This window comes from Sceloporus undulatus, chromosome 1 (assembly GCF_019175285.1).
Source record: "Sceloporus undulatus isolate JIND9_A2432 ecotype Alabama chromosome 1, SceUnd_v1.1, whole genome shotgun sequence".
Taxonomy (NCBI): domain Eukaryota; kingdom Metazoa; phylum Chordata; class Lepidosauria; order Squamata; family Phrynosomatidae; genus Sceloporus; species Sceloporus undulatus.
The window spans coordinates 164370322-164392710 of NC_056522.1; the positions used below are offsets into that span (position 1 = coordinate 164370322).

At 39.2% G+C, this 22389-nt stretch overlaps 1 protein-coding gene across 2 annotated transcripts in view; it reads left to right on the top strand.

The window, feature by feature from the left end:
- SPAG16 (sperm associated antigen 16) overlaps positions 1-22389 on the top strand; it is a 510294-nt gene that overhangs the window by 231598 nt on the left and 256307 nt on the right. For both annotated transcript variants that reach the window (XM_042446654.1, XM_042446655.1), the window contains one exon: positions 526-669. In XM_042446654.1, coding sequence (XP_042302588.1) covers positions 526-669 — 144 coding nt within the window. The remainder of the gene's footprint in view (positions 1-525; positions 670-22389) is intronic.

Consider the following 22389-nt stretch of genomic DNA (forward strand, 5'->3'; position numbering starts at 1 on the left):
GATTTTTGGATTTCCTTTAACCAACACAATACACACACACACACTCTGCTGTATTTGCAAAGTATCGATTTAATTTAGGTGTTTTGCAAATGTGCCTTTTGTTGTTGTTGAGTGCACCTTCAAGTAATTTCTGTTTTACAGTGATCTTAAGATGAACCTATCACAGGGATTGGAGGGCAAGCTTTGTTTAGAGGTGGTTTGCCATTGCCTTCCTCTGAGGCTGAGAGAGTGTGACTTATCTAAGGCCAACCAGTGGGTTTCAATGGCTAAGTGGGGATCCAAACCTTGGTCTCCCAGAGTCCTAATCCAACAGACACTATACCACACTGGCTCTAAAAATGTCACTCTGCAATGGTTATTGTAATTTATGGTGAAGGGTACATGGCTGCCGCCATGTAGATGTAGTTTAATTTATAAAGCAAATGCCTAAACAAATCTTTGCACAACATCGGCTCTTTTGATTCACTTTCTTGATTTTAAACAATCCTTTTCTTAACTCCTACTCCCTCCTTTTGCTCCCCACAGCTTGGCTTTACATCCAAGGAAAGACATTGTTGTTACTGGAAGTGATGACCGATTGTGGAAAATGTGGGCCTTCCCAAATGGGAATATCATAATGAAAGGTGAAGGACATACTGACTGGCTCTCTGGGTGCTGCTTCCATCCAAGGTTAGTGTAAACAGCATTGTGAACCAACATAATCCATTCTGGGAAAGTGCTTGTTTGCTTTGTCTTTCCTAGCTGGCCTCCTTTGATGATTTTCTATTGTGAGTAGACCCCCCCCCCTTTCTGTATTGAATTTTCAAATATGTAGATAAATGTTCCTTTGGCTTTCACAATGTTGACTTAAGATTGATTACTTTTAGTATTTTCTACATTACAACCTTTTGTCCACATGTTTGCCCATCTAACCAAGTGTAATAAGTGTTTGAAATGTCACCATTCTGTCTGTGCTTATCACAAGGACAAACTGGTGACATTTTTGAAATCATTTTTAAATACTGTAACTGATTTATTCCTTCATTGTTTATTTTTTATCTCCCATTTGTATCTCTCTCCATCTACGAGTAAAGTATGCTGCCTTTTTTCTCAGCAATCAAAGGGCCCGAACAGACAGGCCAAAATAAAGCTGATTAGGGTCACTTTGGAGTTACGCTGTTTAAATGACACATGTGTCCTAAGAGGCCGGAAGCCGTGCCAAAGCCACATTCCAGTCCTAAGGACTGGAGTGCAGCTTTTGGTGCAGCTTTTGACTTCTTAAGATGTGTGTGTCATTTAAACAGCATACCTCCAAAGTGATCCGAAGCAGCTTTATTTTGGCCTGTTTGTTTGGGCCCAAAGAAACTAAGACAGTTTAGCAATCATATTTAGAAATAGAAAAGCAAAACAATTTCTTTTAGGAAAAAAATAGACCTTTAAGGACAGAGTGTGAAATAGTTTTCTTTCATAATTCATGTTATAAGACCTTATTATTTATAAGGTATAAAAATAAAATTATACACAGCTAAGGCAACTTCATATCCTATGGACAGATTATCTGACTGATTCACAGAACACAACTGAACTCCTTCAATAGTGATTCCCTTTTTCAGTATTACTGAAGACCGCAGTAGACCACTGTGTGTGTTTGCATCTAAAACAAATTGGAATTGGACAATACAGAGTTTTGAAAAGTCGCAGAATTCCCTAACCATCATGATTAACATATACTTTAAAGGTATTAATTCCAAGTTCTGGAACATTGCAAGTGGCTTCCTTTTGTTCTTTTGTTTAGTCTTTCTTCCCTCCCATTTACTTCTTATTTGTGGGCTGTTTTTTTGAGAGGTATTGATTTCAGTGGCTTGGGGAGATCCTGAGAATCAGTGACATGCTGACAAGAGTCTTCTTTCTTCACTCTTGAAACAGAAGGCAGAATGACAAAGTGTCTGCCGCTGTTGCAAACTTCCACTTTACCCAGGAGAATCTTATTTGTAATGATAGCTTGTTACAGAATATTTGTTTGAGTTTTCCTCTTAGGACAAACCATTGTCTGGCTCTGGCAGAACCCTGTTACACCTCAAGAGATTCTAGAGCCTTGTGATAAATGTTTACCAACTCCACAGAAGCATTGACTGAAAAAGATCTCATATTCATTTCCCAGCATTACTAGCTAAAACCACCAGATCAGGGAGAATTTTTCCTGAGGTCTTGGAAAGCTGCTATTAGAATAGACAAATTAGTGTTTGTTTGTTTGCTTGCTTGATTGTAAGGCAAACAGAAAATATTGGTGGAGAAAGTCAAGTCAGTCTTGCATCTCAGCTTCTGCTGAGGGGGGAACATTTCATGCCCTGTGACATCTCCCTCCCATATGCATCTTTTTGATAACAGTGTAGTCCTGTGAGGAAAGAAGATAGTTTAATTGGAAGTGTCTCATTTAGGACTTAAGGCTAGACCAGAAGATGAAGAGTAAGAATCTAAGGGCCCGAACAGACAGGCCAAAATAAAGCTGCTCCTGGTCACTTTGGAGGTATGCTGTTTAAATGACACACACATCTTAAGAGGCCAGAAGCTGTGACAAAGCCATGCTCCAGTTCTTAGGACTGGAGCGTGGCTTTGGCACGGCTTCCAGCCTCTTAGGACACATACAGCATTTAAACAGCATACCTCCAAAGTGACCTGAAGCAGCTTTATTTTGGCCTGTCTGTTTGGGCCCTAAGTTAAAGGATGAATGAATGAGACAGAACTCTAACACAAGTACCAATCGGAAGGAGTAGAGATGGATTGGTGAGAAATTCATCCACAGTGAAAAGACTGACATCAATCAGTTGTTGTTGATGGCGATGAGAGCTTTGAGTTTTATGGGTATGTGAGGACTTGAGTAATTAAGCAAGGATGGAAGGCATACTGAATTTCACATGTCATTTAAACTCGTGGCATAATTAATTCTGGACTCGACGGTTTCAAAATGCAAGCAGAAGCTGTCACAATTGAGTATTCTTTATTATTTAAAAAGCCTTGTGTACCAAAAACTTGCATGCCAGATTTGAACTTTCCCCTGAAATTCTAATTTTTTGTTTGCATTCCATCATTTGTAAACCTTTTGCTACTAGAAATATAGATCTTCATTTATCTGTTTATGTCTTTTAAAATAAAAATGTTCAAACATTTTCACTTCATTGGGTGACATTATGGGAGCTGTACATTTTTTGATGATCTCGTTTCATGTTTTTATTCGAATTGATTCCAATATTTTCTGCAAAAGAATATTTTTATTGAGATTTTATTGAGATTTTTGTTGCCTTAATTTTTCCTGCTATAAAATGTCTGGGCACAAATGCCCCAAAATAGGTGGGAATGCTCTTTTGTTTTACTCAATAATTATTTATTTTATTTATTGTCACCTCTTCCCATTTACAGATACAGTGGTCCTTGGTATCTATTCAGGTTTGGTTTCAGGACCCCTTGTGGACACCACAATCCAGGGATACTCAAGTCTTATTAAATACAGTTGTATGGTGAAATGGTGTCCTTTATGTGAAATGGGCAAAATCAAGGTTTGCTTTTTGGAATTTATATGTTTTTGACTATTTTCCAGCTGTGGATGGTTGAATCTGTGGATAAAGAATCTAAAGAGACAGAGGGTCAACTGTAGTCTTTACATCTTTATCCTAGAGACTTAATGGGACTGAGCAGTTTATGACAACCCTCTAGTTAGTATGCTTGTTGTAATTCCTGGATATAAATACATATATGCATGCATGCTGAAATGATCAGATTGCTTAAAACAGTGTAGTACCTGCTAATCTTATGAACATCAAAGTCCTTTCTGGAATGAATAGAGGGGAAAAACAATTAGAACACACATTCCCTTGTAGAGCTGTTAGGCATAATAAAACATTTTTGTTTCCATGGCATCCAGCATCTTAGCCTCCAAGTGTTTCTCATTAGTCTTTGACCAGCAGCACACAATTTTCAAAAGGTGACCATCTTTCCCAATCAGTTATTAAAATTAAAATAAGCAACTCTGAATAAATATGCTTTCACTGTATGCCGCTGAAATACTATGGCGGGAGAAGCTGCGGCTGTACTTGCCACACATTCAAAACATGAACATTTGATGAAAGGTGATGTTTTTAAAGAATTAAAGAATTAAATTTAATATGTCATATACTTTCATGGACTCCGTTCCATTCCATTATATGCATATGTGAAGAGGGCTGAAGTCCATGTGCCAAATAAAACTTAGTTTTTAAGTAGCCACAAAACTCTTAGTTGTTTTAGATCAGTGGTCCCCAAATTGTGCCCTTTAAGAGATTTTAGACTTCAGCTCCCAGAAGCCTCAGCCAGTCTGGGATTTTGGGAGCTGAAATCCAAAATCCCTTAAAGAGTACAGTTTGGGGAACCACTGTTTTAGATTATCACTATCTGTTATGGGACACAGAAATCCTATGTGAACAAACCACAGATGAGTAATACGTAGGTTTTAGCTAACCAATGGCGTTGTTGTTGTGTGTGTGGGGGATGTTGTTGTTCATTTATTGGCCAAGAATAGGATATCCCACCCTAAGAAACTCCATCTGGAAGTGTAATGAAGCAATAAGATTTATGCAAAGTTTTCACAAAGAGTTCCAGTGAATTATTATGCACCGAAATAAGTGTAGTGCACAGTCAGCCTCCATATCCACAGAGTCTGCATCCACAGATTCAACCATCCACAGCTTGATAATACAGTATGTTTTTTAAAAAATCCAACCAGCAAACCTGGATTTTGCCATTTTATATAAGAGGCACAATTTTACTACTGCACCGTATATAATGAGGAGCCATGAATTTTGGTATCTAACAAGGGGTCTGGGACACCAAGGACCCACTGTAGTCCTCAAAATTGCATTAGTTTGTAAAATAAAAAGTCACCATGTAATATATTAGCTCTCTTAGTATAGATTTGTTGCCTTAATGTTCATGAGGTACAGGAATAGGACAGCAGTCACAGACCATTGATGTGGCTGAATGGTGCTTTCTGTCAATGGAAAGGCTCTTGGTAGTTCTCGGAGGAATAAGAGATGCTTGGTTCTGTTAGATTCCTATTGAGAAGTGCATAGGAAGTGGTTTATGGACCTGTAAGGAGGACTCAAGAGGTGTGATGTCTTTAAAGGCAAAAATCTATGATGACGTAGAGACGTTGACAAGACTTATGAAGCCTACCAACAATTACACAACAGGATACTGCAAGATCTAGCCTTCAGTATATTGCAAGAGATTCTGGGTAGAAAGCTTAAGGCCTGGGAGCATATATTGTTCTTTCATCACTCATTCCTGTCAAATTCTGCCAAGAATGTAAGGTCCAACAATTGCTCCAGATAGTTTCATGGTCCAGATGGGAAGAATTTGACAATGGAGTGGAAGTTGTGGGATCATTGTGTTTGGAATGACCACATGCTTTCTTGGGATGTATTATGCAGGGAGGCATAATAAAGGCGAAATATTCTATAGTTCTCATTTCAGTACCATTTTCAAATGTAACACTGTTAGAAGCATAAAGTAGCCATGCAATACCACGAGACACACTATTCAGCAACAGTTTGGCATTCTGAATTTAAGACTGCCATGAAAATAGTGTTGCATAGTACTGAGCCATGAAAATATTACTATATCATGTCTGACCCTTTTTTTTTAGTTAGAACATAACATTTTGACGTGTTATTGCTCTAACAGCTGTTGAATACTAACCCAGTGTGAAAACTTGCACTGCTCTCATGGTATGCACTGTGTCTTATACCTTGTTCATTTGCCACGGTAAGAAATAGCAAAACTAGTTCCCTGCACTTAAGGAGACCAGATGTCTATATTCTGATCCCTGTTGCAGTTCTGAGACTAGAATTCTGCCTTGAGCTTTATAAAAGAAAAGAAAACTTCAAACAGAGTTTGTCCTCTACAGGGTACGGCAGCTGGAAAGAGGGAATGTCTTTTTTTTTCTTTGTAGAATTTCAGGTGACAAGTGGTCAGACTTCAAAAGGAAGCTGGGTCTTATTTTCTCAGACTTGCTGTGTAGCAAGAGGAGCTGCTTTTAAGTTTTTGTTTTGATTTAAATCATTAAGGCTGGAAATCAGCAGCTGCTATGTCGCTATTTTAGTAGGCTATATTCCTTTCCCATTCTTTATTTCTGTATGTGCTTTAGAATCTTATATTCTATGCTAAAATTTCATGTTCTGCTTTGGAATATATTGTTCCAATTATTATTTTAATACATTGCATATTTAATTTGACTCACCACACACACACTCATGCCAACCTTGTCTTTTTCATTGGATTTGATCCCCTTTTTCAGGACTACGCACAGGGTGGTCATTGAGATGCACTCTCTTATTGTTGAAGTCTGAAGTTTCTGGGATCATGGCGGTTTCAGACCGCCAATAGTACGTCATCAATACGTCTAGGGTTAGGAAGGGCGTGCTTCCGCACCCCCCTAACCCTAGTCGTATTGAATCGTTGGCGGCGCCCTGTTCATACGGGTGCCGCCATCTTTACGTATCGGACGCTGAGCGTCCGTACGCGTCGCGGGCGTTGTGACGTAGTGAGTGCGCCCCTGGCGCCTCACTACGTCGCAAACGCGACTTAAAAAGAAGCTCCATTTTGGAGCTTCTTTTTCGGTCCGCGCGGGAGTCAGGCCGTGTGAAGGCTCACCGCCATAGGCACGTTACAGATGCACCAAAGGGGCGTGCTAGGTTTAGAAAGGGGTGTAGTAGGGTTGAGAAGGGGCATCCCTTCCGGACGCACCTCAATCCTAGTACGGACGGAGTCCATACAAAATGACGGCGCCCGTCCACACGGGGGGCACCATTTTGATGTCGCGGACGCATAGCGTCCGGGCGTCGCGTGGCGGAAGTGACACCGTGAGTGCGCAACTAGCACCTCGCTGTGCCATTTCAGCGCTTCTTTCTTGCTGCACCCGGGAATCGCACGGTTTGACGTAGCAACCGGCGGCGGCGGCGGCAGAGCACCCTTCTTGGGAGCTCTGTAACGCGCCATAGTTAACATTTTAAAGACATGGCATTGCAAACAGAGATCTTTGGGACTGAAGTTCAATCAGTATGCTGATGAAACCCAGCTCTATATTTCATTCATGGTTTTTAAAGAATTGAAAGCTGCTGCTCTGATTGTCCTGACTTGCTATCTGAAAGTGATGGTCACATTTGCTAAATTGCTAAACTGGAGGAGGCTGAACAGATTAAAATTCATTTATATATTTCTTTGATTTATAACTCACATATATGATTAATAACCCATAGCTGGAGTGGATCTTATAGGTCATCTAGTTTAGCCAACACGAAAGAACAGCTTTCCAAAATATGTCCATTTTTCATTCTCACTGAATGTTCAGATGAAAATCCTTTCTCAGGGAAATGCTTTAACACTAATTTGAATATCTCTTCTAACTTCTCCTTTTTATTTCCTCATTGGTGAGTCTCCCTGAATAGGCAAGGAGGAAAATAAGAGTATGCAGCCATTTGCAGATATTTCATATGCTCGAACATGATTGAAACTATGTTTGCCACAAAATACTCACCATGGCATTTCCTTTCTGTGGTGGTGGGATTGCATTCATCTGTGAGGCAAGAGGCTATGCTGATGGTAGCAGTTCTGCTAGTTGGGTCTCAGGGTTATTCAGGCTGCTCAATTTGCCAACAAAACCCCATTTGAAGTTCCATCAGTGACCTAATCCAGTTCCTGCTCCTCCAGACTTTTTCCCTGACCAGAGCCAAGGGTACACTCTTTTATTCTGGTATGTGGGATTTTTTGCAGTTAACTCCCTTTGTTATAACTTTGGATTTATATAGATAGATGTAGAGCTTGTACTTTACATGGAAAAAGTCCCATGCTCATCCATCCCCTTGTGACGTCTTCCAATATAACTGGGATCATTTTTCTGTCTAAAAGCTTAGACAGCTGGGGATGGGCTGTACTAAGGAGGATACTGCTTTGTCTCAATATAAGGCACTTCCTACTGTTTAAAGAGAGCAGACCTTCATTAATATCAAAATAATTTCTAAGGTCCCTTCTGATGATATTCTTTGCCTGGAAGAATATTGTAATAGAAGAAAGAATAGTAATAAAGCTTCCTTCCTGTCGCTGCAGACTATACATGAGAGATTATAAGATTGGTGTATCATTTTGCACTAGAAGTATTTTTGCAGTTTAGGAGCTTTAATGGTCAGGATTACCTTGTCAGAGTCAAGAGATTTCTTAAAAAGTCAGCCTAAAGTAACATTTTAAAGCTCTAGTTAAATAAAACATATTTATCTGTACTGAAGCTGAGAAAAAGCATTAACTTGTGTGACTTGACCCTTGCTGTTTTAAGTGGCTGTTATTCCACAGGGCTTTTGGCAAATTTGTTTTCTGTGAGGACAACAGTGAGTTCAGAAGTCCTGTTATTATCTTCTGTCTAATAAGACACTTTGCCTTGGAGGCTTCATTTAATATCATGTTTTAAATCTAATATTTTCTGTGGCACAGTATATTTAATTTCTATGTACTTGAACTATATTCTGATGGAAGAATTATATGGTTACATACCTTCAATAACTTTGGTGCAATAATTAAATAACTTGCTTTGGGATAATCTCTCTGATTTCATTGGCACTCTTCTAAACAGTTTGAAGACTGCACCAAATAGCTAGGAATATTGTAAAATTTCATGGATTTCATTGATACTGTGCAGTTTTCATTGAGATAGACACATATTTTATGCTCATTTCATAGTCCTACATAAAGCATTATACTATTAAAGATCTGTGTTTATAGCCATGTTGAGCTCATTAACTGAGAGATAAAGAATCTTTGGAAACATATGGGACCTGCAAAATAATGTTTCAATGTGAGATGTTCGTGTTTAGGATTTTTTTCACACCATCCTATTGAGTCACTGCAGTTGTGTTGTTGAAGCAAACGGGAACAACAACTGCTATCACACTTCTCAGAAAGTGCACTATGGGGCCGTTTCCACTTGTAATTTACAACGATTTAAAATACACCGTTTTAAATAACACCGATTCAAAATAACCCTGGTCTTATCCCGCTTTTTTTTTCTTCGTTCTCATTTACCAACTAATTCGCTTTAAGTGATCCGCTTGCGTTCCTATTCAAATAAAACAGTTTATATATAAACCGGTTTTAGCCTTATTTCATTCCCACTCACCATTTTGGGGCTGTCAATCAAAGCAACGTCATCAAAACGTCACTTTTAAATTTCGCGGGTTTTTTTATAAAAGAGCTAATGAGGAGGCACTTAAAGTGCGGCGGGAAAGGGAAGGAGGATAAGATGTGAGGAAAGGGAGAATAGCCTTCCTTCTCAAACAAAGAGCAGGCTTGCATTTTTTTTCCTTCTGTCTCCTGGGGGGGAGGACAGGACAGAAGGTTTCAGGTTACTCCTCTGCTCTGCGAGGCTGTGTGTGTGTTTAGGAGGGAAAGGAAGGGTAGCTTTGCCCATAGCTGGGAGCCTGCGCTTGCAGGGTGAATTCTGAAGACAGATTTTTTTTCCTTCCTTTTTCCTCCCTCTCTGGTCTCTCCCTTCGAAGGAAGGGGAGTCATGCAATTATCCGAGGGGAAGGATGGTTGAGGGGAGAGAGAAACTGCCTCCCCAAAGCACTTCTGCTAGGCTGCTGCCTTTGAAAAAAGACCCCAGAGAGGCTGGCGGAGGCTGCTTGCTTAGGGAAAGCTCCTTCCAGAGGAACTATGATGGGTTTTGCAGGACGGATCCCCGCTTCATGGCTCTATAGACAGCCCAGGGAGGGAGCACTCTTCCCCTCCATTACAAATGGTGTTCATTGATACACACACACACACACACACAGGGTTTCCTTATCTCCCCCCGAGATTGCTGTGCAGCAACCCTCTCCTTGAGTGGCACGGATGCTGAAGAGATTAAGCGCCTGTAAACCATTAAAATAAAATAAAAATTTAAAAAATCCTTATCTCTTATTGAAAGACCGCAGCAGAAAAAAAGAGGTGAGGGAAGCAAAAGATGGCGATGGCCACGACGGATGGTGACAGAAAGGGCAACTCCCCCAAGCCGGCCCATCGCTCCACTCCTCCCATCCAGCTAACCCGATTTCAGAGGCTGATCGTTCCCATTTAAATAACCTGATTCCTATCCCGAATCAAGGAAAAAATGGAAGGTTCGACCCTTCTATTTTTTTAACGCGGGTTATACGCCTTTAACGCGGTTTATAAAAAGAACCAAAAAATGAATCGATTTCAAATGGGAACGCATGCGGGGTGATCTAGAACCGTTCTAGGTTTAAATCGGGTTCAAATGGGCACGCTGCTTTCTGAATTCGCTTCGTAACCCGCGTTATACCCCAGTGGAAACGGCCCCTATTATGCTGCTTTTGTAATCAGTGGTCTCACACCTACTCTTCTGCACCACCTTCGAATAGTGAAGGAGAGAAGGGGAAAAGGAGAATCACACCCACTCATGCCATATGGCTGCTGAAATATCAGGAAAAGGCACCTATCACACTATTTAGCCTATGGAAAAGCAGACTGTTTTTTCCTCGTCAAAGAAAAGGTGCTCTCATGCAATTATTGAAATGGAAAATGGGAACAGGAGAGGCAAGTAGCCAAAGATGTTATTATCCTACTATAATTCTGATTTACTATCCTCATTGTGTTACAGTCTACAGTATGCTGGCCAACAGCTAGTCAGCACTGTCCTCTTTGCTGGCACACTATTCTCCTCTCCTGTTTTCTATAAACTCCTCCAAGCGCTGGGCATTTTCAGTCCTTGCTCTATGGGTTTTTTGTTTGTTAATAGCTTTCCCTTGTGTGTGAATCAGTGATCAGTTATCTGAGACTTCTTTAGCATGTATGGTAATACTATTCATTTGACTAACCAGTTCGACAATTTTTCTCATATACCAGCTTTATTTTGTTTCCACCACTAATTTGAAAATGGCATGTGTCAAATGCTTTTTGTTATGCGTTTTGTGTACTTGGCAACTCTTCTTCCTCTTGTTTGGAAAGTAAGAGTGGGAAGAATATTTTGCCATTACTTGTTTCCTGGATTTCCAACACTTTGGAAACATAGTCTGGAAGAATAACACAGAGGTGATGAATTTGTGCAGTTTTGTCTGGTATTTACATATCTCAAAGTATTCCAGGAAATAATTCTGTATAGAAGTACATGTGGGGATTTTGCACAAAAAAATTATTTGTATCCCTTTTGGAGATTCACAAAAAAAGTAGTCTAAGGGCCTGAACAGACAGGCCAAAATAAAGCGTCTTCAAGTCACTTTGGAGGTATGCTGTTTAAATGCTGCATGTGTCCCAAGAGGTCATAAGCCACGCCAAAGCCACACTCAGGTCCTAAGGACTGCAGTATAGCTTTGGCACAGCTTCTGGCCTCTTAAGATGCATGTGTCTTTTAAATAGCATACCTCCAAAGTGACCCAAAGCAGCTTTATTTTGGCCTGTCTGTTTGGGCCCTAAGAGGTAAAACAGACAGGCAAAATAAAGCAGCTTCCAGTCACTTTGAAGGTGGGGTGTTTATATGATGCACGCTTCCAAAGCAGGTGGAAACTGAAACAAAGCTGTGTCCAGGGCTAAAAACCAGAGCAAAAAGTAGCTGGACACTCCAGCTTAGGGCAGAAAACATGCATCTTCACACCTCCGTATAAATCCCCCAATGCAAGTGTGGGGTTGCAGTAAAGCAAAATGACCTTTTGTCCTCCTATAATATCAATCTATCTTAATAAATTTGATTTCTCACCTAACTTCTACACCATTTTAACACTTGTGACATGGAACACAGAAGACTCAGAGCATTTCACATTTTCTTAGATTCTTCTGGAGGGCTTTTCATGGTCTGTGAGTTGGTTTCTCATTCTGGAAGGTAGGCAGGATCCAGTGAAGTAGACCCTATACATAAGAAAGGTATCTCCCTGTTCCCTGGGCAGCCAGATCTAGTGTCAGTGTGGTTAGGTCTAAGCTGATTTTCATTGGGATAGTGGGTTAGCGAGTCAAATGTGCCCTTTACTGAGAACCTCACCAGTTCAACCCATTTACCCTACATTTCTGTGACATCCCACAGTTTCAGCAAGGGCATAATAAAGCATTGTCCCTCGGCTTGATGTCAGTAATTTATGTTAAAAAGTAAAGGGCTCTTTCACTTATTATGTGAAGCCACCTTCATTGAGCCGGTCTGAGAAACACTCATAATAGGATATGCCTTGAAATTTTCTAGATAGATCAAGGACAAACATTGCTTTTCTCAGATCCAGGGATTAAGAAATGAAATGATATCAGAGAAGATTCAGCATGAACTGACATTGTAGAGCTTGTTTCCTGAAGCTTATTCTGATTTTTGATTTATTTTGTTTCAGTTTGATGGGTGCAATGGGGAATCTCCATGAGCAGGAGCCTGCTATTATCATTTATCTGGGAGGAATAATAATACTCACTCATTATACTTGGGCTTTTTTCAGTGAGTATTTTTATTCCTCCCAGATAAATTGAATGACACAACCAATATTCCATTTTAACGTTTAGCGAATAGGAAGTTTGCTGTATCTGGAAAATAGCTTGAGATTTGAAAAACCCTTGGTGATTTCCAAATATGAACGTAGAACGGTTGCTCAATTTAGCATGGCTAAAAGTAATATTTAATTTATACAATTCCAATACCAAAATTTTCAAACCAAATGTATAAGAATAATAAATCACTTTGCCTCTTACAACTGGATAGACTCTTTTTTGTGTTCTCAGAATCATTATTTTTATTAGTCACAGACCTTCTTCCTAGTTCCTAGAGTGACACTTCACTCATTAATAGTGGTTGAAGTGGTAGAAGAAAAGGAAATAAAATCATTTTGTTTCACTTTAGGCCAAAGTTAATTACATTCATTGAAAAGCAGGGTGGTTTGAGGTCGTATCCAGCTACTTTTCTATCCCACTTTGAGCAAAGAATCTTAGTGGGATCCAAGAGATTAGAAGTGAAGCTAACGTTTTGCTAAAACTAATCTCATATCTTTTCTCAAATGATTCAATGCCATGTGCTTTATGAATGTTCTGCAGGATCTAGCAGGGAAAGAAAAATCAATATGCAGGTAATAGATTTGATTAAAATATTCCGCCCTTCCTGTTCCAAATAAAATACTAAAAGTAATTTGTCCTGCAAATCTATCTGTAGCTTAGTGTCTGCTTTTAACACACATATATTGGTATCAATTTTTATCACATCTTTTCATGTTCACTTTTGAAATTTGCTAACAAGAAAAATAATCGAGGATCATAGGAAAAGCGTAGTAAACAATCAGAGTTAACATAATAATTGCAATATAACAATTAAACTACAGCAGATGAACATCAACAGCCAGTTAAAAGCATATTACTGCTAATTAAAATAGTGGTTGAAATAGAGAGCAGTAGGAATGAGACAGTCTAAAAGCCTGTTTAATATTTTTCCTTTTAAAAAAACATTTTACTTGTCAAGGAAACTCATCTATCCTGGCCCTCTCTTGGAAGGGATTTCCAAAGCATGCGTAAAGCTACTGGCTTAATTGAATAACTGCACTCAACTAGAATAGACCCCGTTGGATTAATGAGATATATCTAAGTGTTAACTTGCTATTCAACAGTTACATCAGTGGATCCACTGCAGTTGGACTGGCAATTGAGTTTAGACCATCATCGAGTATGTAGGCCATTTATTGCCTATAAATTGTTTGCTCCTTTCATACTGTCAGCTGAGGTTTCCAAAGACTCTTCAAAGTCAGTCCCACAGTAATTTGATCAGGCTGTTACTAAAGCAGGTGATTAAGCTACTTCAAATCCATAACTGGGATGAATCTTGATTGCCCTTATAATCCAGGTGTAAACAAGAACAATCCTTCCAGAAACATGGTTCAAAGTTTTATCCTTAACATTTGTATGTACTCATGCATTTATATGATATCCTTGAATATAATGTTTTTACAGTCGGCCCTTCTTATACACGGATTTTTTATACACGGATTTAAGCATACAGTACACGGTTTGAAAATGTTCCAAAAAAGTATAAATTTACCTTGATTTTCCATTTTTTATAAGGGACACCATTTTGCTATGTCATTATATGTAATGGGACTTGAGCATACACGGATTTTGTTATACACGGGGGATCTTGGAACCAAACCCCAGCGTATAACAAGGGTCCACTGTATATGATATGCTGGAATAAAAATGTTTCTAATCGGATGTAAGGTAATTTTTCTAAACATTTTATTACTTTATGCTGGCTGTATGCCGTAATAAATTCATTCATTGATTGTTGATTTTGTGTTGTTTAAAGAAAAACATGAATTCAGGAGTATAATCCCGGGTGCAATAACATCTAGAACCCACAAAACAGTGATATATTTATAGGACCAACCAAAACACACAAAACACATACTACAAGTTTTAAAGCTCCACTGGCTTCTTCATCAGACCAAGGTGTTAAAAATCATTCCTGTTAGTTGTTAACAGCCCGCAAGGTGGCCCCAATTCACGGTGACCCTGTGGATGAGACATCTCCAAGAACCTCTGTTCTCCACTACTTTGCTTTGTTTCTGCAAATTCATGGCTATGACCTCTCTAATTGAGTCCATCCATCTAGCATGAGGCCTTCCCTTCTTTCTTCTTCCCTCTCTTTACTAGCATTATTGTCTTTTCTAATGAGTCATGCCTTCTTCTGATGTGACCAAAGTACAACAACTTCAGTTTTGAAATCTACAGGAAGAGTTCAGGCTTGATCTGTTCTAGGACCCAATTGTCTACTTGGCCACAGTATCCTCAGCACTCTTCTCCAACACCACATCTCAATTTTTCTTCTTACCTGTTTTTTCCCCCCACTGTCCAGCTCTCACATCCATAGATGGGCAATGGAACAATTATACAATGCCTTGTACAATTTTAACTTTAAAGTGATCAGTTGTATCGTATGTCTTCCTAGGATCTTTTCTAGCTCTTTCATAGCGGCTTTCCCCATACCTAGTCTTCTTCTGATTTTTTGGATGCAGCCTTTGTTCTGATCAATGTTTGATCCAAGATACAGGAACTCTTTACTGTTTCAATTTCATCATTGTCCTATATTGAATTTATGTATCTCCTCCATGGTCAGGGAAACATTTGTTTTTTACGATGTTAGTCACAAAGCTGCATTTTGTTAACACATAGCTGTTCCCAGTTGAGGTGGTGTGGAGGGACATTCATGCAGGCAGGGATGTCTCCTCTTTCTGGCTATGTGGGTAATCCATGGAACAATTAAATGAGATACTATATGGTAAGTCTCACATATATGAGAATCCTACTCATCTATTCAGACTGTAAATTTTCTCAAGTCTAAAAACTTAATGTTATCCAAACCAACTTGACATGTAGGCAGCAAAGCTAGAACTATGGCGGGTTACAAACGGCCCTCAAGGGGCCGTTTTCCCGCCGCCGCCATTTGCTGCGTAGGGAAGCCCCAGCTGCCAGACCATGAGGCTTCCCCGCGCAGCAAAAAAGGAGCGGCGAAATGCCGCTCCTTTTTGGAACGCGGAAGTGGCGCCGCGAGGGATGGAGTGCGCCCTCGCGACGTCACTTCCGCCGCGACACGTCTGGATACACAGCGTCCAGTACGTCAAAATGGCGGCGCCCATGTGGATGGGCGCAGCGAAAAGGTACGCGCTCTGCACGTACTGGGAGGAAGGGCCGTCAGGAAGGTAAGAACCTTCCTAACCCTAATACGGCCCTTCCTAACCCTAGTACGCGCGGAGCGCGTACTTTATGGCGGTTTGTAACCCGCCTATATGATCTGGTGTGAGAGTAGCACACAAGTCAGGATGAAAGGTTCTTAACTGAAACCCTAGCAGGCTATTACTATGAAATTTACCATGTATCATGCAGATAAAAAAACCTATCAATTGTGCATCTATTTGTTCAGATTAACGCTTACTTAAAGTACTGAATAGGAATCTGTTGCTCACTTATATTCCCCAAACTAGTGTTTGTCATTCCTAATTATTAGAAACAAAGCTTGTCTGTGTCTTCCCCATTCTGTATAATTTATTTAATTACATAATATATATTATACGTCACCACAGCCCTTCGCTTTCTCCAAACTTGCAATACTGACTTTATTTAGGGCACCTTCCTACATATGCTCTGTGTTGGTCTCAGGAATAAAAAGAATATATAGTCACTGCTTCTTTTGTAGGGATGCCATTCTTCTCAATTTTTTAAAAGGAAGCAATGAGTAATTTTAGCAATTTTCTTCCCACCATGATAAATTCTTCAAAAAGTGCACAGTTTTTGAAGACTATTTGCAATTTGGGCCTTATTAGTACAAAATTTACACATGCAGTATTTTGCACAGAAGCAGCATTTTCTACACAGGAAGGAGCATCTCCTGTATGGGAAATGCTATACCCTGTGCAGAAAATGCTGTAGCTGACAGCTTATGCTGTGCAAAATTTGCACCTAGGTTTTTTTTGTGTGTGTGTGTGCGTGCGCGCGCGCACATGCACGCACAATAAACAGCAGGGGGGGTTTCCCCACAGGAAATGCTGATTTCTGGAAAATGTGTGAATTTTCTGAAGAATAAGCCCTGAACTGTGAGGATTTTTATCAGTTTAGGGTTCTTCTGGTCAGGATTTCCTAACACTCAAAGACATTCTAACCATTAAAAAAAATTAAATGCTTTCCATTCTTAATTTTTTGTGGTGTAATTCATGAGCAACCACATCCGTCTACTTAAATGTATGAATCCGAAGAAGCTCAGAATATTTGACTTTGTTCTCACAATATTCAAGTTAGTTGCATTCCCTGCTCTTACCTGCGGCTGTTTACAAAGACTAATACTAGAAATTTTCCTTCACCATAAGTAAAAACTCAAGAATAGTATCGTGCCCTCACTCCCAGACTTGCTTGACTTTCCCCCAGTCCCTCTCTCCCTAAGGATTTAGCCCTGGAATATTGGGAATAGATTGTCATCATAGAACTCTAAGCATATGCCTCTGTTGCTCTTTTTAAAAACCGGTTTTAAAAAGGTAGGAGATTGAAAGTCATGTGAATGATTGATAGATGAGTTTATAATCATTAAATCATCATGCTAAGGGAAGAATCTTGATTAAACAAAAGTAGACCAATAGATAGATAGATACAGATAATTTTAAAACAATATGCATTATCTCTCCTGTTGATGGATTTTGTATATTATTAAAAAGCTCTCGTAGCCAAAATTATCAGGCCATCATAATTTGCCATCTGTGGTAGGTTTGTTGTGATGGCAGCTTGTTGCAAGACTAGGCAGAGGGAATTGCTTCAATCATCAATGGAAATTTAGAAAAATTTGGATAATGAGGTAATATGACACAGCTTTCCATTTCAGCTCATCTGAGCAGAATGCAAGGCAGGTTCCCTAAGAGGTTTAATATTTTTATGTCGGTGTTCTCCATTCTGAAAAATAAATATATCCATGGCTGCACACAATTTGCTAGAGGCTATAAGCTATCAGCTATATTTGCTGTCTGGTGCTGAGAAGGATAGCAAATATGAAGGCCTTTTCTTCTGGCATTGTTATTTTCTTCCATCAGAAATGCTACGTCTGGTGCAGGAAAGTAATTCTGTATTTGAAAAGGAATTCTTTAGAATGCACATATTTTGATAGAGACATTTTACAAACAGAAAATCTATTTGTCTTGTTTTGCGCCCGAAAAATCTCAAGAAGTTGGGAGGTAATCTCTGAGGGGAGTAATACAGTTTTCAAAACATATTACTTTGCACAGCTCAGTTCTGCTCGATCCCACCCACAAATTTGTTTAACCCGTTTTACCCTTATCGCAGCAGATAAACAAATCTTGCACTGAACAAATTAATCAGGGGTATTTTCTGATCTGAATTTCATATATTCCCTGGGAGTGTTTGTAAGTGTGATATTAAAGGGTACAATATCCAAATACTTAAAGCCAGAAAACATATCTTCACATAAATTAAAACTTTTGTGTCGCTGTCATCCCCCCTGTTATGCAAAGGGAAAGAAAGAAAAGAAGAAAGAATACCTTGAAAATATTTCTGTTTTTCTGTCTAACAAAAATGTTCATGGGACATGTCTGAAAATCAGTGACATTGTTTACATTTGTCTGTATAACAGTGTTATAAATGTTGGTCTGGTGATGTGTGCATTCTGAAACAAAACATGTCTCTGGGAGAGTAGAACACCATGTCTGCCTAGATGGGGGTTGAGTGTAAGTGTAGTTAAGTGTTACTCAAAATGGTGTTTTGCAGACTGGTGCCAAATTTGTAAGAATTATACCTCGCTCTATCCACTTTCCATTTATTTATTTATTTATTTATTTGAGTTACACTGAACCTTCGTCCTGAGGTGGGATCCAAAGTGGCTTTCCTTTAGCCTTATTTTGTACCCTTAATAGGATTTATTTTATATATCCCGCCCAATCACTGGGAATCTGGGCGGCTTACAACAGTAGGGAAATACAAAGCAATAGCAATAATCAATTCCCTTAACCCTATCAGTGCTTAATATTCTCTCCTGGCCCTCTCCAAATTGGAATTTGGTCCTTTGGGCAAAAAGAAAGAAAGAAAAGCGCAGTACAGACCGCCTGAAAAGGGTGGCCTGCCATTGCCTGTTTTTCCTCAGAAAGGAAGCCGCAGCTGCCAAACCACGCAGCTTCCCTCCAGCAGAAAAAGGACCCGTGAAAAGCCACAGGGGCATTGTAACAAGTGGATCATTGGCGCACTTGTTATGTAAGTGCCGTGTGGCAATGTGTGTATGCCGTGCAGTACTTACGTAACAATGGTGGCGCTCGTGTACACAGGGCACCGCCATTGTTACGCTGCCATTACATTCTAGGGTTAGGGACCATGCAGTTGCCGCGTGGTCCCTAACCTAGAACTGGCTCTGGTACGCCACCTATTGGTGGTATGTACCAGGCCAAAGAAAGAAAGGATTCCTAATCCCTGATTAAGAGTGTGGGCATGCATGCCGCAGTTAGCTACTATGATTAGGGAGCACTGACAACAGTGGGCTGTATGTAATAAAAGAAATTTGTATTATAAGGAACTCCATTAGAGATAGGAAAGCTCTCTAAGGGTACTAAACTGAGCTAAGCTAAAATAAAAAAGAGGGCTGTTTTGGAGCAGTGAAACAGCAAAAAGGAGGCAGAAAGAAGAGGTGCAGTGATCTCAAAGAGTATCAGTCTAAGGAATTATTGAACAAGCAGCTGAAAGCTCTTATATCTCTATTACCTATTTCACCATCTACACAACTTTATAAAGAATGACAAAAAATTAAGTATGAATTGAATAATAGTCTCTCACAATAGGCAGAACTACCTTTGCCATATTTATGACAAGCATATTGGGGAAATGGGGAACATCCCAACAAGATTATGGTGCATCACCTTAAGGATCAATAGGAACACAATGTTATTTAAGCTATCAAAGAGGAAAGCAATGATTTATGTACATCAGTGACACATATCAACATACAATTTTTGAGATTTTATGCAAATATTTATAGTTTTGACAATGAAATTCTAAAAATAACTGCAGATAATTCTACAACTTTTGTCATATTGACCTTCCCCATCTTAGCATATCACAACAATAATATATTTTGGATCCTTTATAATTAGAGGAAATGATCAATGTTAAAGCAAATGTGAGAAATGGGGTCTCCTGGCCCTGATGGGTTTCCAATTGTTAGCATCAAGACTGCTCCAATTTTACAAACATAAAATAGAATCTGGTTCCCTCTCTTCATTACAAAATGATGGTTATGGCCTGGTACAGATGGGCCTTTTGCAACGTGCCCATGGTGTGCTAGGGTTGCTCGAGGGCGGGGTGTGCACATGCCCCACAATCCTGGCATATGGGCGCGCTACAGCTGTGCAGCACCATACGGATGGCGCACGCAACGATGACATCGCAGCTGCGCCGTGTCCAAACAGCGTGGTGCACCTGCGATGTCACTGCAATGTCTCTGGCACTTTGCGGCATCGTAGTGGCACCGCAAAAAGGAGCTGCTTCTGGGTGCTTCTTTTTTTGCTGCGCAACAGCGCCGCACAATTTGGTTACTGCGGCCCTTCTGCGGAGCAAAGAGAGGCGCATCTTTTTGGCGCTCTGTACCGCACCTCTATTACCCTGATATCTAAACCTGGTAAGCATCATACTCACTATGCTAACTACTACACTATATCCTTATCTAATATTGCTATCAAAATATTCACAGCTATTTTAGCTAATAAATTATAAAAATGAACTTTATCTTTGATAAGTCCTGATAAGGTAGGATTTATCAAAAACAGGCAGAGAGGCAATACTATTGTATTGGTTTTGGACTAGATTGGTTTAAACTCTCAGCCAGCCTTTATTTACCTGTTGAGAAGGCTTTTGGTAAAATTTACTGGCTATTGATTTCCACACTATTGGCTAATTTGGGGTTCCCCAAAACATTTTTGAAATGGATAAAAATTTTATATTCCACACTAAGACAGCTGGTTGTGACCAGGAGTTTGTTCTCAGCCTTTTTGACATTGGAATGTGGCCTAAGGCAGGAATGTCTATCATATCCTTTAATATTTAACCTGTGCTTGGAACCTTTAGTATGTGCTATTAGATAAAATTCCAGGTTATGTGGATTTGTGCATATCAGTGTAGAATTTTTTTGCAGATGATCATTCATTGTTCATTTCAAAACATTGATCCCTGTTTTGATGTAGTTGATAAATAATTTTCATAAACTATCTGGGCAATCAATTAATTGGTCCAAGTGAGAAATACTGTTAATGGGAGACAAGATGGATGCTAGCATATTTAAAGCATGGCAGTTATGATATTGTCCAAATTGTATTATTTATTATAATTATAATTATCCCTAGGTATATATCTAAGATGATTAATCTTAATACAGTATATGTAAGATGATGAAAGATGTTGGGCAAGATTTAGAGTGATGAGTAGGCTTGAAGATGAGTCTGTAAGGTGGGGTAAACACAATTGAAATAATTGTTATACCAATAATTGTTTATATTATTCATGGAATTTTTTACTTGTACCTTGCAAGTGTTTTCAAAAACTAAATGCATTGTTCAGGAGATTTGGGTGAGGGGCTCATCTCCTCCTAAAATTTCAATGAAGAGGATGCAAATTCCAATCAAAGAGAGAGGGTTTGGTGCTCTTCTTACATACCATGGGGACATATCTATTATCTTGTATTAATTTTTGAACATATCCACTTAAAGTAAGTTGTCTATCATGGTCAGCCTTGGAGTCTTCACTTTTGGCATCTCTGTTTAAATGGACAGTACTTCATTCACATTTTATTTTTTAAAAATCACTGTTTTGCCAACAATTTCAGCAGTTATTTGTGTGGCAAATATCGTCTTGTCAATTGCAATTTGACCCAAATGACTCATGTCAAATTGACCATACCCAGATTTAACCATAGGTAAGGAACCATTTTGATGGAGAGTGTGGACTGTTAATAGGATTGTTATCTTAAATCTTTCTGCCTTAAATCTTTCTGCAGTGGAGGTCTCCACAGTGATGGACAACCCAAAATCCAAGTTGTTATCTCCAGCTGCCTCTCTCTGCATCTAGAAAATACTGCACCATTTTATTTTATATAAAGGACTTGACTACTGTACAGGCGAGCTCCTGCTTCTGCCTTTGAGATGGTGGCGGTGAGGACACTCCTAGTCATTTGTTCACAAGGCAGGAGCAGATAGCTGACAAACATTCCAAAATGCAACCCTTTTGTCACAGTCACAGTTCTCCAGAGTATGGAAATAACAACATTTGGCCTCTCTTACAGTTGCAAGGCATGTAGTAGCATAATATGTTATATTATTGAAGTTGCAATATAATTGTGCCCCAGGTATGGAATTGAGGCATGACTGGTGGCAACATTGCCCTTATTTCTTCACCAAATGAAAAGTTGGCTGTCCACTCAAGAATACTGTACTGGCTTGGTTTTCCAGCTATCCCTTTATGGGTTTTGGTCTATTGGAGTTGTTAAGTTGTTTTAGAGTGTTTAAATTTTTAAAAGTGCTTGCATTTTTAAGGTAATTGATTGAGTGCAGGTTAGAGGCGTTTAATAAATAAAAATATTTTATTGTTATCATTAAATATATCACAAATATGACAAAACTATTTTAACATTATTTTTGAGATGTTTTCAAGAAATCTTGCATTGGAATGAGCTACTATTAGCAGTCATATGTAGAGGATAAAACATGAATATTTATAATGTCACAAAGATTGTTTTACAAGATGGAAAATACAGGCATTCAAATTTAGTCTACTAGGTTTAAGCTGACTAAGGTTTTAAGGTAACTAAGGATATTATTATTATTATTATTATTATTATTATTATTATTATTATTATTATTA